Source organism: Corythoichthys intestinalis, chromosome 17, assembly GCF_030265065.1.
Source record: "Corythoichthys intestinalis isolate RoL2023-P3 chromosome 17, ASM3026506v1, whole genome shotgun sequence".
Taxonomy (NCBI): Eukaryota; Metazoa; Chordata; class Actinopteri; order Syngnathiformes; family Syngnathidae; genus Corythoichthys; species Corythoichthys intestinalis.
This window is the reverse complement of record NC_080411.1, coordinates 43,541,041-43,559,677: the sequence shown is the minus strand read 5'-3', so window position 1 is coordinate 43,559,677 and position 18,637 is coordinate 43,541,041. Positions and strand designations below refer to the sequence as shown.

At 39.4% G+C, this 18,637-nt stretch overlaps 1 protein-coding gene across 1 annotated transcript; it reads right to left on the bottom strand.

Moving 5' to 3' along the window:
* Positions 1 to 665: 665 nt before the first annotated feature.
* LOC130905203 (GTPase IMAP family member 4-like) lies at positions 666 to 1,541 on the bottom strand. The gene is made up of 2 exons (XM_057818345.1): positions 1,509 to 1,541; positions 666 to 1,432 (listed from the first exon to the last, which is right to left on the bottom strand). Exons 1-2 carry the CDS (start codon positions 1,534 to 1,536, stop codon positions 666 to 668), a joined length of 795 nt encoding a protein of 264 aa, XP_057674328.1. The 5' UTR covers positions 1,537 to 1,541.
* Positions 1,542 to 18,637: the final 17,096 nt, after the last annotated feature.

Sequence of the window (18,637 nt, the reverse complement as noted above, 5' to 3'; positions counted from 1 at the left end):
ATACCCCAAGCGACTTGCAGTTGTAATTGGAGCAAAAGGTGGCGCTACAAAGTATTAACGCTAGGGGGCCGAATAATATTGCACGCCCCACTTTTCAGTTTTTTATTTGTTAAAAAAGTTTAAATTATCCAATAAATTTTGTTCCACTTCACGATTGTGTCCCACTTGTTGTTGATTCTTGACAAAAAATTAAAATTTTATATCTTTATGTTTGAAGCCTGAAATGTGGCGAAAGGTTGCAAGGTTCAAGGGGGCCGAATACTTTTGCAAGGCACTGTAGGTATAACTGCCAAAAGCAGTTTTCTTTGCATTTCTGTGGTTTTAAGAGGTTTGCCCCACCCCTTAAAAAAAAAAAAAAAAAAATCGTCCTCTGTGGCGAGCTTTATTTCAGGGAATTCCAGCAAGAAATTCTAGCCACTTTCACCCCTGCGTGTAGGGCAACAAAAAACATCCAATTCATGCAGGAAAGGGTTAAAATGATCAAACGTAATCTTCTTGCAAATTTCTGATTGATTAGGCAACATTTATTAAAAACATTAGCATGGTGTACCAACTTCAAAAATGTAAATTATATTTAGTGTACAACCATCTCCTTTGATAGTTAAACAGTATAATCATGTACTGAATCACATAAAGTATCTCTACATCTTGCCATTGAGGATGTGTTATAAATTTAGGCGATTCCTAAATGATTTGTAAATCCTTGTTGATCTTCGTTGTGGGGCCAACCTGGCTTGAAATAGAGTTACTCTTTGCAATAGCTCGTCCATGAAACCAAAGTTGTGGGGTTGCTCTCCATCAAGACGTCTGGCGAGATTCAGCATTTGGATCATCTCTTCTGCCTTCTTGAACATATCATCCGAAAAATGTTGGCCCTGGTTTTCCACCACCATCTCGTCAATCATCTTAATTAGCTCCACCACTTGACCTCTATTCCATGTTCTCTTATTGTTCAGGACGTGGACCCGCCCCTTGCATTTGTTTACTATCTCCTGAAGTCCTTTGTGGCTCCTCAGATAGTCGTGAATGTTTTTCCCTTTTAGGTCATCTCCCCGAGTAAAAACAACGATCATGTAGTTGGATAACTCTGGGCCAAAAATTTCTTCAAGCGCTTCCACGATGTTTTTGTCTTCTTCCTTAAACCTTCCTACCGCCATGACAAGAAGGAAAGCATGGGGCCCCGGCGAAGTCACTTGAATACATTTTGCAATCTCTCTTTGGACACTTTTCGCATCTTCAGAGGCATTGAGGATGCCAGGCGTATCTACCACATGAATCTTTCTCTCGCAATTGACTCTTTCCGTCTCGCAATGTTTGGTCAAAGAATCTGGGCAGGCTGCAGTGGAAAAGACCTTCTTGCCAACAATTGTATTGCCGACAGAGCTCTTTCCGACGCCAGACTTTCCAATCATTACAATCCTCAAGGGCTTACCTGTGGACAAAAGTATACTTGTATCAGTTACACTGTGAAAATAAGACAAATAGAAAAGATTTAGAAAGAGAGTCACCATCAGGGATAGAGAAGATGCCACCCATGTCGAGTCAACACAATAACTGAACTGAAATAAATGAACTGAATGTATTCATTCAGAAACTCCTGCATGATATAATAAAATCTAAAATAAACCAGACTATCAAGAAAAACACAAAACTTGGAATGTACAGCCTGGATTCCTTTCGAATCATGTTTGCTTTCGGTTTTTGTTGCATCTCTTTGTTCTGCACTCCACTCTATGGGTGTGTCATTGTGTTTGAGAAAGCCTCACTCAATTATTTTTCCATAACCTTCTGCACCAAGGATTCCTCACCAGGCAACCACAATGAATGATAAAAATCCACCATATAAGTATGAACGTGCTATTTATCCAGATTTATATTTTTGTCGGAAATGTCATCTAATTTCTAATAATTTCCAAATGTATTATTTTTGTAGTAAATCACAGCTCAATTGTTTTTAGTTTCAATTTCTTCTCTCACCGATGTACATTTAGTAAAGAGTTGTCTTTGCTATTATCAGTGTGTCTCCATGTTTGAAATGTTTTGTTAGCCCCTCAACCTAGAATAGTACGTGCATGCCATTTCATCAAATTAAAACTGTAATCAGAGAAACAATAATAATGATTCCAGAATGTTTTACTGTTTGTGCAAATCTATTATGTTGTGTTTTGAAAGCATGTGAAAGAAGTGATGAGTAATTTCACCCGTTTTCCTTTTGTATCCTTTGCTATCCACTGAAAAATTGGTGCTTAGGCATCTTGGTGCTAATTCAATAAAGAGACGGGAGGAGCTTCTGGCAGACGCTCTGACTAGTAAAAAAAGCAATGACTTGCCGCCATCTAGTGGCATATTTAGGCAATTATAAACAGTTTTCAAGAGAGTATTAATTGCTCGTGAGTTTTTCATATTTGCAACAAGGCAATGTCACATAGGGCGCCGTTTGTAAGCAGCACATGCTGAAAATTACGACAACATTTGCTCACATTCAGCGCCACACACTGTTTAAAATGTGGTGTGAAATTTTTTGTCACTTTTTTTTTTTTTTTATGCACATTTACAAAATGTTTAGCAACTTAAATATTTATTTTTAAATAATAAGTATTGGACCTGAATGTTTGAATCCAGAACTAAATATTTAATTTGTATCCTACTTATATATCTTTAATTTACATCCTAAATCTTAAATATAAATGTTCAATTTATATCCTTCATGTAAATCCAAAATATATATCTACATACTAAATTGAAATGAGGTTTTTTTTGTTGAGTTTTTCCTTGCCGACATGGAGGGTCTAGGGATGGGGGAAACCCAGGACTTGAATTTATTTATTCATCTTTGTTGCTTCATTTGCTATTTCTGATTGTGTATCATATTGCCTCTGCAAAGCCCTTTGAGACAACGTTGTTGTGATCCAGGGCTATACAAATAAAATTGAATTGAATTGAAATCCGGAAACGGTTCAAACTAAATATTTAGCTTAATATGCAAATTCGCATGACTGGAAATAAGTACTCAGCGGTGGCAGTCGGCTCTCGGACTTGAATCTTTGTGATAATAATAATTTTACGGTAAAATAAAATACACATTGAGGAGAAACTATTTAAAAAGTATTTTGTGTTTTTTGTGTCACTTTTACGTACATGAGCCCAGTAACGTTACAATGAATAGCCACGAGAGGTCGCTGTTGGACTGGACTGGACAGCAATGTTGACTACTCCTAACTTCAACTGCAAAGCAAAGATCCCTTTTTTCTCACAGTCGGCCAAGGTGGGCTGAAAGAAAATATGTCGGACGAGTCCAATTTAGCAGAGACTATCGGCAGAGACCATCAGCAGAGCCATTCTGACAGCCATACAAAATCTTCCCACAGCGACAGTAACTTCCACTTTACGATCCACCTCGGTAAGTGTATTGTGACTGTTGTCTAAATCGCTTTTACCGTTGGATTCTCAACTAGGCTAATTTAGCAGCACTGTGGTTTGGAGAACTGGCCCATTTAGGGTGTTGTAGCTAATGGCAGCCTACAATATCAAATGACAATATAAAAAAATAGCATCAAGATAGAATCATGTACATCCAAACATGCAATGTGTCGTAGTCTTGGAGCCTCATCGTCTAAACGGCACCTTAGTTTGACTGCTTATGTTATAGCGGGAAAGGATCTACTTATGAATTGCACCGTACTGGCGTCTGTTAGCCAGTGCTGCTAAATTAGCCTAGCTGAGAATCCAACTCTAATAAAAGCGATTTAGACACCAATCAAAATACAGTGTATCACAAAAGTGAGTACACCCCTTGCGATTCTGCATGGGACAAAACTGACAAAATGACACTTTGACACAATGAAAGTAGTCTGTGTGCATATAATAGAGTTCATTTATTTTCCCCTCAAAATAACTCAAAATTTAGCCATTAATATCTAAACCCCTGGCAACAAAAGTGAGTATACCCTTTAATGAAAGTTGTCAATATTAACATACAACATGTCAACTGTCAATATTTTGTGTGGCCACCAGGGGTGAAAGTGGCAAGAATTTATTGCCGGTCTAGGTTCACTATCCTCTTCCCCTCACTATCCACTCGCTCTCGTTATATGATTGGCCGAAGAGTCGAAATGCTCTCCCATGAAATGCCTGTTTAAAAATGTTCCCGTTGTTGCTTCTTGCGTTTGCTTAAAAGTGCCCATTTAAAAAGGAAACGCGATGTATGATACTACACACAGAGCGTATTATTAACAAATGTTAAAGGTTTATAATCATATAGCGAGAATTAGGAACTTTACTGACAAGTGCAGGCCCCCGCGAGTGGATAGTGAGGGGAATAGGATAGTGCGCCTACACCGGAACTACCCGACGTGAAGGTCGCCACGGAGCCAGAATTTTTTAAAATTTATTTTTCATTAAAAACTGTAATTTTTCAATGATTTGCAAAATAAAAGTTAACAAAAACAGCAATAACCCCAACCTCTGTTTCCTAATTTTTATTTTCCCTCATTTTCTCACATACTAAATGCCAAATCTTAATTTTAACTACTTATGAACATAGGATATATATTAAAATTGAAGTTCATGTAAACATTTACTTTTTTTTTTCAATAATAAAGATATAATAAACATACAGTCAGATAAGTATAAAGTGCATGGCACTGTTTTGTCACTGCCACGATCAGGAAGAAAACGCAAGCTATCACCTGCTGCTGAGAGAAAATTGGTCAGGAGGGTGAAGATTCAACCGAGAATCACCAAAAAGCAGATCTGCCAAGAATTAGAAGCTGCTGGAACACAGGTGTCAGTGTCCACAGTCAAGCGTGTTTTGCATCTCCATGGACTGAGAGGCTGCCGTGCAAGAAGGAAGCCCTTGCTCCAAAAGCGGCACCTTAAGGCTCGACTGAAGTTTGCTGCTGATCACATGGACAAAGATAAGACCTTCTGGAGGAAAGTTCTGTGGTCAGACAAAACAAAAATCGAGCTGTTTGGCCTCAATGCCCAGCAATATGTTTGGAGGAGGAAAGGTGAGGCCTTTAACCCCAAGTACACCATGCCTTCCGTCAAGCTTGGTGGTGGTAGTATTATGCTGTGGGGCTGTTTCGCTACCAATGCAACTGGTGCTTTACAGAGAGTAAATGGGATAATGAAGAAAGATTACCTTCAAATTCTTCAAAATAACCTAACGTCATCAGCCCGAAGATTGGGTCTTGGGCGCAGTTGGGTGTTCCAACAGGACAATGACCCCAAACACACATCAAAAGTGGTAATGGAATGCCTAAATTAGGCTAGAATTAAGGTTTTCGAATGGCCTTCCCAAAGTCCCATTGAGAACTTGTGGACAATGCTGAAGAAACAAGTCCATGTCAGAAAGCCATCAAATTTAACTGAACTGCACCAATTCTGTCAAGAGGAGTGGTCAAAGATTCAACCAGAAGCTTGCCAGAAGTGCCTAATTGAAGTGAAAATGGCCAAGGGACATGTTACCAAATATTAGCGCTGCTGTATGTATATTTTTGACCCAGCAGATTTGATCACTTTTTTCTGTTCACCCATAATAAAGTCATAAAAGAACCAAACTTCATTAATGTTTTTTGTGACAAAGAAGTATCTGTTCCAATCACTCTATCAGAGAAAAATCAGAGTTGTAGAAATAACTGGAAACTCAAGAGAGCCATGACATTATGTTCTTCACAAGTGTATGTAAACTTTTGACCACAACTGTATATTATGCTGAGTGAAATGGAATATATTTTGAAGATTGCTCAAACATTTACTTTTTTAAATCATAAGGAAATGAATAGGTAGCCTAACATAAATGAACAAATTAGGGCTGTCAAAATTGTAGCGTTAACGGGCGTTAATTTTTTAAATTAATCATGTTAAAATATTTGACGCATTTAACGCACATGCCCCACTCAAACAGAGTAAAATGACAGCAAAGTGTCATTTCCACTTGTTACTTGTGTTTTTTGGTGTTTTGCTGCCCTCTGCTGGCGCTTGGGTGCGACTGATTTTATGGGTTTCCACAACATAATTATTATAGACATCAACAATGGCGAGCCTACTAGTATATTTTTTGATTGAAAATTTTACAAAATTTCTTCAAACGAAAACATTAAGAGGGGTTTTAATATACAATTTCTATAACTTGTATTAACATTTATCTTTTAAGAACTACAAGTCTTTCTATCCATGGATCGCTTTAACAGAATGTTAATAATGTTAATGCTATCTTGTTGATTTATTGTTATAATAAACAAATACAGTACTTATGGACAGTATGTTGAATGCATAGATCCGTCTTGTGTCTTATCTTTCCATTCCAACAATAATTTACAGAAAAATATGGCATATTTTATAGATGGTTTGAATTGCGATTAGTTACGATTAATTAATTTTTAGGCTGTGATTAACTCGATTAAAAATTTTAATAGTTTGACTGCCCTAGAACAAATATAAGTCCAAAGTGCACATTGACAGCTAAGATGTTCTGAACCTCCCCATCAGAGCAAATAAAACTAAATATGAGAAATAAGCCTCATCTCTTTTGTTGCTCTTAAAGATTTGATCCATTCAATGTTGCATTGCCCTTTTTTTGTCGCATCAATTCAACCTTTTTTTTTTTTTTTCCTTTGCTGTTCCAGTAAACATGCACATTTGAAACAATCAGAGCTAACCATCTCTGCTGATCACATGTCAGTATGTCAGCCAATTGAACGGATAAATGAGTCCAGGCGTTTTGCTTTGCTGCGTGCAGTCGCACATTGACGTGACTCATCATCGTCAGAGTCAGATAACTGCAGCATCTGGGGAAACCTCCATGCCGACTGTGGAATAAAATAAATAATAAATATCAGTGGAAACGGATTACGCTACACAAGCACTCTATTATGCTTGTTGTTAACACTTGTGTATGTAAATCTGATGTTGGTAGATTGTTTTCTTTTTGTAGCTGAAATACATGTGTGGCAGCTTAGCATTTTTTTTTTTTTTACATAGCATTTTGACAGTTGCTGTCATATTTTCGGAATCAAAGGATCATGTACCGGCCCTGAATCTTATACCTGAACAGCGTTCCGGCCCTGAATCTTATACCGGAACTGCGTTCTGGCCCTGAATCTTATACCGGAACTGCGCTCCTGACCATTCTGGCCCACTTTCACCCCTGGTGGCCACCAATATTATCCAGAACTGCATTTACTCTCCTTGGCATGGTGTTGACCAGAGCTTCACATGTTGCCACTGGAATTCTCCTCCACTCCGCCATGACGACGTTGAGTAGCTGCCAGATATGTGAGACTTTGCGCACCTCCACCTTCCGCTTGAGGATCCCCCAAAGATGTTCTATTGGGTTCAAGTCTGGAGACATGCTTGGCCAGTCCATCACCTTTACCCTCAGCCTCATCAGTAAAGCAGTGGTCATCTTGGAGGTGTGTTTGGGGTCATTGTCATGCTGGAACACTGGCCTGCGACCCAGTTTCTGGAGGGAGGGGACCATGCTCTGCTGCACCTGCAGCACTCTTGCAGCCCCAGACCATGACATTCCCACCACCATTCTTGACTGTAGGCATGACACACTTATCTTTTTACTACTCACCTGGTCGCCGCTACACATGCTTGAGACCATCGGAGCCAAACAAATTAACTGTACTGTGAAATACTGCTGCATAGCATGATCCCCTCCTTCCAGAAACTGGGTCGCAGGGTAGTGTTCCAGCATGACAATGACCCCAAACACACCTCCAAGATGACCACTGCTTTACTGAAGAGGCTGAGGGTAAAGGTGATGGACTGGCCAAGCATGTCTCCAGACTTGAACCCAATAGAACATCTTTACTCTTTACTGAAGAGGCTGAGGGAAAAGGTGATGGACTGGCCAAGCATGCAAGCAAATAAATTAACTCTATTATATAAGCTGCACGCAGGCTACTTTTCATTATGTCAAAGTGTCATTTTGTCAGCGTTGTCCCATGAAAAGATACACCTAAATATCTGCAGAAATGCGCGGGGTGTACTCACTTTTGTGATACACTATATTTACTGAGGTGGATCGTAAAGTGGAAGCTGCTGTCCCCGTCGCTGTGGGAAAATTTTGTATGGTTGTCAGAATGGTTCTGCCGATAGTCTCCGCTAAATTGGACTCGTCTGACATATTTTCTTTCAGCCAAACTTAGCCAAATGTGAGAAAAAGGGGATCTTTGCTTTGCAGTTGAAGTTAGAGAAGTCAACATTGCTGTCCTGTCCAACAGTGACCCCTCGTGGCTATTCATAGTTACTTTAGGCCCAGGCCTTTTAGGGGCCCTAAGCAAAATAATGCCAAGTGGGCCATTTTTTGTAAAAAAAATGTATTAAAATTGTAACTTTACTTGCATCTTTCTTGATTCTTGATCTCCTAACTATGTACAGGACATTGCCATGCGTTGCCTTGAATTGTACAGTTGGGGAAATCATCTTGTGAAGAGGACGGCACTCCACCTCCAATTCCAAGATACTTCTCAATAGCTCCTTTGAATCATCCAAAGTACAAAAAATGATTACATGGAAGAAAATTCAGCCCAGGGAAATATTCGTCAACAAAAACGTGTACTGTGGGGAGTGCGCAACTAATTAAGTAGATTCACCGTAGGCTGATACATGGCATACTACTTGATAAAAATGTCCGATATAAATGAAATGACTATCTATGTCTACACTTGGACAGATAATTTTCTCCAGGGTATTTTGCCGACGATTTTTATACCTTTCCACAGTTCGTTTAAGGTGCGTTTAAGGGCCTCCCCGCTTCTGCAAGGTACGCCTGCATTTCCGCAAACTACGCATGCGTAAAAAGGAGAAGCCTCATGTGTTACGTCATCGCCCCCGCGGTTTATCTCTGAAACGGAAACTAATTCATAGCCCATGGAAAATTTCGAAATTACTACTTTAGACTGTCATTATTTTGTGATCACAGTTTTTTTTTTTTGTGATCACAATGAAACGCATGACACAGGAGCGAGAGTGGAAGGGTGAGCACGCTCTGCTTTTACGTGCGCCGTGTTGTGATTGAAATAAATCTTTATAAAACAGCAGAAGCCTGACATCATTACTTGGGATGTTACAATCAATCCTCAGTTGCGCTCTCACCACTTGGAAAATAACAAATAGAAGCATATGGTGTGGCGCTGCGTATACTTCCCGGAGTGCTTGTGCATAACAGTGGCGATCCTGGAAGTGGCAACAGTTTTGGCAGGCAGAAATGTCTGGGCAAAAAACTGATTGCGCGCCTCTTTGACTGGGGGTACCACGCAGATCACTTTTCGGGGTTTAATTTTCCTCTACCCATTTTAATATACAGTACTCATGTTCGGTCGGCATTGAGTTGGGAGGGGCCAGGCCGCCAGCCCAGCAGCTGGCTGATCGGAGACAACTAGGGAGATGAGCTCTGTAAAAAACGCTCCTCTCCACCTCATCCGCGGTGGGAGGACCCCAATGAGCACTGAATTGAAGCATATTATTGAGACGTAGTTTGAAAGTTCAAGAAAAATGTGTGGAAAAGAAAAGAGCAGGAATGTCACGTCGTGATCGTCCGCCTCCATTGTTTACGATGCTGTCATGCCACACTAAAAACAACGACGGCATATCATCCCTTGCTAAGTATCCGAATGTTGTATGGTGACAGCAGTCCATATTAGGCGGCGCTTAGGCGGCGGGTAACATTACCCCCTAACAACTATTCCGGATAATAGGCATACTAGTGTAGCTGACATGTGGTATAGTCCAAGTAATTACACATTTAAAGGGTATTATAATACTAAGGGGCTGTGAGATATCAATAGAACCGTTATGTGGGAAGATAACAAATATTAATAAAGTTAACAAAAAAATAAATCACATTCATGAGCATTTATCGAAAATAGATTGAAAATTACGAACATTTCTAAAAGTATTCCGGAAACAGCCGAATGGGGCAGAGACGTCACAACAAGGAAACAAAAGGTCGAGGCAGGTGACATTGTTGTTTATCGACGAGAGAGTTGTGTTCATGTTTTATCAAAAAATTGCTAAAATGGTTCAAACCTGTCATGCTATGTGGTGTACAAATAGCCATTTGTCGCAATGTAGTACCCATGAGTTCCCGAACGCAAGAAAAAGAGCTGGACGACGCAGACAATGAGTAAAGTTTGTCCGTGCTAAGAGGGCTAATTTTGCAGACCCAGCCTCCGGCACGGTTTTCTATAGTGCACATTTTACACCTGAAAGCTATTCAAACTATGGACAAATGAAATCAGGTTTTGCTAAGAAATTGCTGCTGAAAGCAGATGTGATGCCCACCATCCACGCGCAGCTACCTAAATGTCCCGAGATAACAAGAAAGAGGACGATGACTGGCTGTGATGAGACCACCCCACCACCACAGGCTAACCAAAGGAGCGGAGCAGCCAAGCTCGAAATGGCCAGAGTGAGTACTCTTTTATAATAAAAAACATATCACGCATTGGATATAGGACTTGACATATGTATAAATTATCGGTCGTAAAATATATAGAACAAATCCTCTAATCCCATTCATATTTCTGTCTGTTGGCAGACTGAAAACCTATGATAGCACAATAAATGATAATTATTATATACATTACTATATTTTGCGGTCACGGTGTATCAGCTTCACAAAAAGAAATGCAAAACAAACCATTCAGTGTTTCCCACACGATCTGTTGCCAGTGTTTCATCAGTGTGATTGCTCCCCTCAATGATCCTTTCATTAGGCTGCATTGGCTTTCGTTTGGGCTCAAATTGATAACCCAAAACACCAAAGAAAGGTTCATAACTCTCCTCGTCACCATTAGAAGAGCGTTCCTTACGTCTGATTCGTCGCTGCAACTAGAAACAAAATTGTCCGCCATCCTCGCCACCATTCAGTACTAAGCACTGAGCCGGTTGTTTCCTTGTTGTGACGTCACGCACACAATATGCTAGATTTCCGGGATCTCGGGCGCAGTTCGTTTTAGCTTGACAATCGACCCAAATTTCTATCATTTTCTTGGTGTTGCGATGTGTGTAATTACACGAAGTGGCATGATATGAATCCAAAAGGCATGCGTTTATGAATAAATGATGGAATATTAGCATTTCCCCAGCTGTTGTAATACCCTTTAAGGCCACTATCCGTCCTAGTGTAGACGTAGCTTTGCACAACAACTACAACAACATGCTCCATTAGCTTGACACTGTTGTTTCTTTTTTTTTCTCCGATTTTCTTCTTTTGTTTCTCTGCTCCAGAAGGATAAATTCTCTCTGACATATTCGTGCATCTATTTTTCAAGCAAGTTTGAGCAATTATCATGCAAAGTAGGTTCAACGTCACTCCCCAGGTTGCCAGATTGTAATGACAAGAAAATGGATGTTTGCATAGATAAACGGCAGTGCGCGCCACATTATTCTCGATGCTCTATTAACAACGTATAAAATGAGGATGCCAGATTGGGGGCCCCCTAGTGGTGGCCCTAAGCAGCTGCATAGTCTGCTTATAGGCTGGGCCAGCCTTGTATGTACGTAAAAGTGACATGAAAAACACAAAATACTCTTTAAATAGTTTCTCCTGAATGCGTATTTTATTTTATGTAGATATTGTTATCATCACAATGATTCATGTCCAAAAGCCGACTGCCACCATTGAGTAGGTTTTATACAATTTCAAGCAATGTACACGAACAGACTGAGCTGCTCCAGCTTTTATTTTGTTACTTCCGGTCTCCAGTCATGTGAATTTGCATATTAGGCTAAATATTTAGTTTCAACCATTTCCATATTTAACATTTCAATTTAGTATTTAGATTTACATTTCTGAATATTTCAGATTAACATTTAGAATATAAATTTAACATTTACATTTATGATCTGTATGTAACATATAAATTTAAGATTTACATTTAAGATTTAAATTAAATATTTAGTTCTGGATTCAAACATTCTGATCCATTACTTATTATTTAAAAATAAATATTTAAGTTGCTAAAAAAATGTTGTAAATATGTAAAAAAAAAAAAAAAAAACTGACTAAAAATCTGACACCACATTTTAAACACTGTGGCGCTAGAGAAATGGGAAAATGTTGTTGTAATTTTTAGCATGCGCTGCTTTACAAATGGCGCCCCATAATGTCGTAGGTAATGAGATTGCCATACTGTATATGCGGATGGATGGACGAACGGACGGACGGACGGACGGACGGACAGACAGACAGCTCTTGATGATAGAAATGTACTACAAAGGTTTGCTCACCAGTTTTTATTTACAATGATGATCTTGCTCTTTTTGTTTCAACAGTGCATCAACAACCTTTAACGGTTGCTCTTTTTAGAAAGCAAATGTTATGGCTACCATGCTGTGACGTCGTTACTCTCGCGAGACTCCGTAGACGCATGACGCAATCAACTGGCTAGGCTAGCAAGTAACTTTGCTCAAGTAGACTTCAACTAATTTTTACCTCAGAATTTTCACGATCGTGATTCACCTTTTTCTCCGACTCCGCCACACATCAAGGAAACACCATGGCAACATCTAGCCAACGCAGTGATCTCCCGGCGAACCGTAAAAAGGCAGATTCTATTGATTCGGCTACATCGACCAACGATCTGTTGTTAGCAAGCCCCCCCGAATACACAAAGTCAATTAGCGAGGGAATTGGATCAATCGATAAGAAAATATCGATTGCATTAGAAATCCTTCAAGCCGAGATTAAAGATTTAAAAGAAAGCCTCGTGTTTACACAGCACGAGGTAACGTATCTCAAATCGCAAAACGCTATACTGAGAGACGCCTTCGAGTCGACAACCGGAGCATTAGAATCTATTAAAAAAGAGAACAAGATAATGAAGGAGTCAATGTTAGACATCCAATCAAGGAGCATGAGGGACAATTTAATTTTCTCTGGCATCGAAGAAAACACAGTAGACAAACCAGAAGCCCTCGTCAAGTCATTTATGGCAACATCTCTCAAGCTGCCCAAGGAAATTGTGGATTCGATAAAATTTACGAGGGTACACCGTCTTGGGAAGCCAAGAGGAATCGGTCCGCGTCCAATAATCGCCAAGTTCGAGCTCTACCAGCAGAAAGTACTGGTGAAATCCAAAGGAAGAGAATTACAAGGAACAAGATTCGGTATGAATGATCATTTCCCGCGCGAGATCAACGACGGACGGAAAATCCTCTATCCAATTCTGAAGCGGTCCAGAGCAGAGGGCAAACGTGCAGTTATCGCAGTCGACAAACTCTACGTGGATGGTCAACTATACCGAGACCAAGTGCTCACCCCATGGCTATTCTGACCGATAAGTAATGCCTAAATATTTCTATTATGCATACAATGCTGAATGTAGCTGTCTTGATTTAAGCAAGACAAATGTATAGATTAGGGATGCTTAATACTTAGTTTGCTATTCCTAAACACTTCCAGTACGCATATAATGCTGAATTAAATTGTTTTGGTTTGAGTAAGGCACATATGTAGATTAGGGCTGCATGATAACTATTTTGTCTGTACCTTCGAAACACTTCCAGTTCGTATATAATGCTGAATTAAGTTGTTTTTTGTTTGAGCAAGGCACATGTGTAGATTAGGATTGCATGATAATCACTTTGTCTGTACTTCCTAAACACTTCCAATATGTACACAATGCCGTATTAAGTAGATTTGATTTCAACAATGCACATGTACAGATCAGGGTTGCATGATAATCACTTAGTCTAGAAGAGTCACGCATGTCTCACACTACACATTTCTATACTGGCGCTCATATCTTTTCTTCTTTTTCTGGGTTATTTGTCTCACCTTTTCCACACCGCTGTTTTCAAACACACACTAAGTACACGCTTTAAAATTGTAATGTTTTGTGTTGATGCTACCCATGTATTTAATCCTTCTAACAACGTCTTAATGTTGTGTGAATTATGCCAAGAGGTTTACAAAAAATTGCATTCAGTTTTATTAGAATTTGATTTATTACATACTCGTATGGCTTCTAATGAATGTGAATGGTTGTTGACATTCAGGACCGAATATTATAACACAAATCCTGAGATCATTACTTTCCTTAAGATACTTATAAATATCCGCATGTGACGTATATAAATTTTGTTTCATTTAATGTGAATGGCTTCCAATCGCAGGCAAAGAGAACTAAAATTATGGAATACATCACCAAATTAAAGGCAGACCTCTTCTTTATGCAAGAGTCACATCTAGCCAAATCCGAAGAGAAATATTTTAAACACTCAAATTTTAACTTGATGTATTCAGCCAGCTATAATAGCAGACAAAGAGGAGTATCAATATTAATAAATAAAAGAATCTCGTTCACATTAAATAGTGCAATTGCAGACCCGGAATGTAGATTCATAATAGTACAAGCCACCATAAGTAATAAACTGTTCACATTAGTGAACATATATGCCCCAAACAACGAGGACACACAGTTCTTCCACAATATCTTTGGTAAACTGAATGACATGTCAGTGAACTCAACAATTATTATAGGAGGGGACTTCAACACAACTCTTGATCCAAGTATAGATAGCTCCAATTTTAAACTCACTAAACAGTCACAAACTGCAAGAACCATTAGGAAATATATGGACGATTTCGGCTTAAGTGACGTCTGGAGAGCAAAACATTTAACAAAAAGGGAATATACCTTTCAATCCCTAGCCCATGGTTCGTGTTCAAGAATTGATTTTTTTCTAGCGAATAATTCCGCTATTAATAATATTTCGCCAAGAATACATCCAATAATCATCAGTGATCATGCACCAATTTATTTAGCCCTTAAAATTGACTCCCGCACGATACCCCACGCAACCTGGCGCTGTAATGATTCCTTATAAGATGACCCAGCATTTGATACATTCGTTAAGAAAGAATGGAAAGACTTTGTGGAACTTAACGATTCCCCAAACATCTCACCATCATTGCTTTGGGAAACAGGAAAATGCGTAATTCGAGGCAAGATTATCTCATATTCATCATATAAAAAAAAAAAACAAGAACAGAAGTTGGAAAACGAATTAGAAATAAAAATCAAACAACTGACGGAGGAATTCGCCAATAATCCCACAGACAATACCACAAAAGAACTTTTCAGCGCCAAAGAACGGCTCAATAGTATTCTGTCTAAAAAAACTCAGTTTCTGTTACAACAACTACGATATACCAACTTTGAGCATAATAACAAATCCGGGAAATATTTAGCAAACTAACTCAAACGTAACAGAGAAAAAACATTAATTACAACAATACAAGATTCAGCCGGCATAATAACACAATCACCAGAAAAAATTAACGAAACTTTCTATAGCTACTACAAAAACTTATACTCGGTGACAATCGATCATAATGAAGACATTGACCTATTCGTTAATAATCTTGACATCCCCCAAATAACTTTGGAAAGCCAACAATTGCTAGATACCCCACTTACCCTCGTTGAATTATGGAATGCCGTAAAGGACATGCCAACAGGTCGCGCACTGGGGCCCGCCGGGTTCTCGACATCATATTTTAAACACTTTTTGAATATGCTGGCACCACTTTTCTATAGAATGGTTCAAGAAATCAGTGCAAAGGGTCAAATTAGAGACAATATGAACACTGCAGTAATCAAACTACTGCCAAAAGAAGGGAAAGACCTAACCCAACCAGCAAACTATAGACCAATATCCTTAATGAATACAGATATTAAAATTATTGCAAAGGCTTTAGCTACTAGATTAGAACAAACTCTTCCCACTATAATTCATAAAGACCAGACCGGCTTTATTAAAGGACGTAACTCTACAAACAATATAAGACGCGTGTTAAATCTTGTTAATATTGCACAGAATTATAAACAGAAAGCAATTATCCTCTCTTTGGACGCAGAAAAAGCATTTGAAAAAGTCAACTGGATTTTTCTCTTCAAAGTTTTGGAAAAAGTTGGCTTTGGTGAGCCATTTATCCGCTGGATAAAAATATTCTACAACACCCCAAAAGCCACTGTAAACACAAACGGGGTCATTTCACAAAGTTTCTGTCTTCAAAGGGGAACTCGACAAGGCTGTCCACACCCCTATTATTCGCTCTATTTATTGAACCATTAGCAATTGCAATAAGACAAAACGCTAATATCAAAGGGATCTGCTCGCACACATCAGAACACAAAATTAACTTATACGCAGACGATATACTATTATATCTAGAAAAACCAGAATCCTCCCTACATGAGACTTTTGAACTAATAAAGACATTTTCACAGATATCAGATTATGCTATAAACTGGTCAAAATCAATTATAATGCCCTTATCAACAAACTCATGGAATCCTGCAAATCAAAATCACAATATTCCAATAGGGAATATAAAGTATCTTGGAATCAACATTTCACCAAAACTTACAGAATTAACTGAACTAAACCATACACCCCTCTTAGCAAAAATATGTGACGATTTGACACACTGGAATAATCTACCCATCTCACTTTTGGGCCGGATAGCAACAGTCAAAATGAAAGTATTACCACAAATAAACTATTTGTTCTCAATGATCCCTTTTAAACCCACTCAAAAATGGTTTCAAGACCTAGACTCAGCCGTCACAAAATTCTACTTTAAAAACAAGAAAAACAGAATTAGCCTTGCCAAATTGCAAAGAAATAAACCAGAGGGGGGTCTAGAGGCCCCTAATTTCCAAAACTATTATATAGCAAATCAAATACAATATCTTATTAGGTGGTTATATCTTAACACTGAACAACAGTCATGGCTAGAATTGGAGCAAACAGACTGCAACCAAATACAATTGGCAAACCTCCCCTTTACTAGTTCTAGTATTAAGCACCATAGCTGCTTCAAAAACCCAATGATAGCATGCACCTTGAAAGCCTGGTGGAGAGGTATGGAAATTACGCAATCACAACAAGCCCTGTGTAAATTCTCACCAATCTGGCACAACCCAGACTTTGGAGTTAATAAAATTCCTATTCATTTCAGCACATGGGATGATACGGGAATAAACCAGTTACAGCATCTGTTTAAAGATAATACATTCATGTCATATGAAAAAATAATACAAGATTTCCAGATCAAAGGGGTCAATTTCCTTCAATATAATAAAATCAGGGCAGCCATCAGAAGCAAATTTCCATCACTAACGGGTACATTAGACCCACCACCTTTCGTAAATAAAATAATAAATATACATCCTCAACAAAAAAAAATACTTTCAAAAGTATATAAAGCCCTCTCATGTAACAACTCTACTTGCCTACCAATCGAAAAATGGAATAAAGAACTTTCGGTAACATTAGATAATAACTATTGGTCCAACATCTGTAAAAATACATTTATAATGACAAAGAATAAGAACCTTCAGCTTATACAGTTCAAAATACTGCACAGACGGCATATTACTCAATCTAAAATGCACAAAATGGGGTTCTCCCAATCCGATAAATGTATAAGCTGCAACGAAGATACTTCAGATACATACTTTCATGCTCTTTGGCAATGTAAACCAATACAAGATTTCTGGGCACAGGTAACGAAGAAACTGTCTTTCCTATTGAACTGCAGGATTCCATTGTCTCCAACTCTTTGTCTGCTTGGCGATCTGAAAACAGTGAATATTTCTATCCATCAAACCCGTCCACTACTAGCAAGTCTAACGATAGCCAAAAAACCAATATTGTTGAATTGGAAAAACAAACAAAATATTAGCATTAACCAATGGCTAGATCTAATCATTGAATATATAACATTAGAGAAAATATCTGCCAAACAGACAAATAAAATGGACAAATACGAACAACAGTGGGAGATGGTCGCAAGAATGATGAACATAGAATAAGGATTCTCTCTCACCTGCGAAGGAATGCCATAAAAATAATAAAAATGTATACATAAATTGATGTATGCGGGGTTTCCAGGGAAGTTGTATGCATCCTTCTGCAGCTGGAAACTGGACATGTTTAAATCCAAACTTTTTTATACACTCCCAACAGCATGTAATAAATAATTTTTCTTCCTTCACAGTTTAGTGGGTCAATGGGCTTATTTTACAAGGATACTCATAGACAATTTGATTTCCAGCTGCTGGGGAACCTATGCAACTTTTTTTGGAACACCCTATATATTACTTAGACTTGGAACAATTAAGGAACTGCGTAAATAATACACTTCACCGGTCCTTGGCATACATCTAATGGTGTTTGATAAACCTCTTCTTCTGTCAGCTTTAAAGGTGGAGTTTGTTGGCGTCCTGCCCTGGGCCGTCCCGTCGCCGGTCTTGGCCCCCGGGATTTTCGGCCGGGGCTTGTCTGGTTGCGTCTGGCTGTGCGGGGGTCCCGTCGGGCGCGCGCTGGTGTCGTGGGCGGGTGGGGGGGGCCGTGCGGGTGCCGGTCCGGGGCCGCGGCCCTTCCCCGGCCGGGGGGGGTGTATGCGGCAGCCATGGTTCCCTCCCAGGTCCGCCCGGCCGGAGCCGCATCTCCCTGTACCGGGTGCCGGGGAGGTGCCCTCTGGTGTCATGCCGCGCGCCCCTCCTGGCCCGGGGGTGGGTTGTGGGGGGTGCGCTTCCGTCCCCTTGGTCTGCCCCCCGGCCGGCGGGGTCGTTGATGGGGCCCGCGGGGCCCTGGGTGAGGCTTG

Coding starts and splice junctions, on each gene's coding strand:
- LOC130905203 (XM_057818345.1), bottom strand. CDS start 1,536: ATGGGTGGCATCTTCTCTATCCCTGATG. Junction 1,433..1,508: donor CATCTTCTCTATCCCTGATG/GTGACTCTCTTT, acceptor TTTTGTCCACAG/GTAAGCCCTTGAGGATTGTA.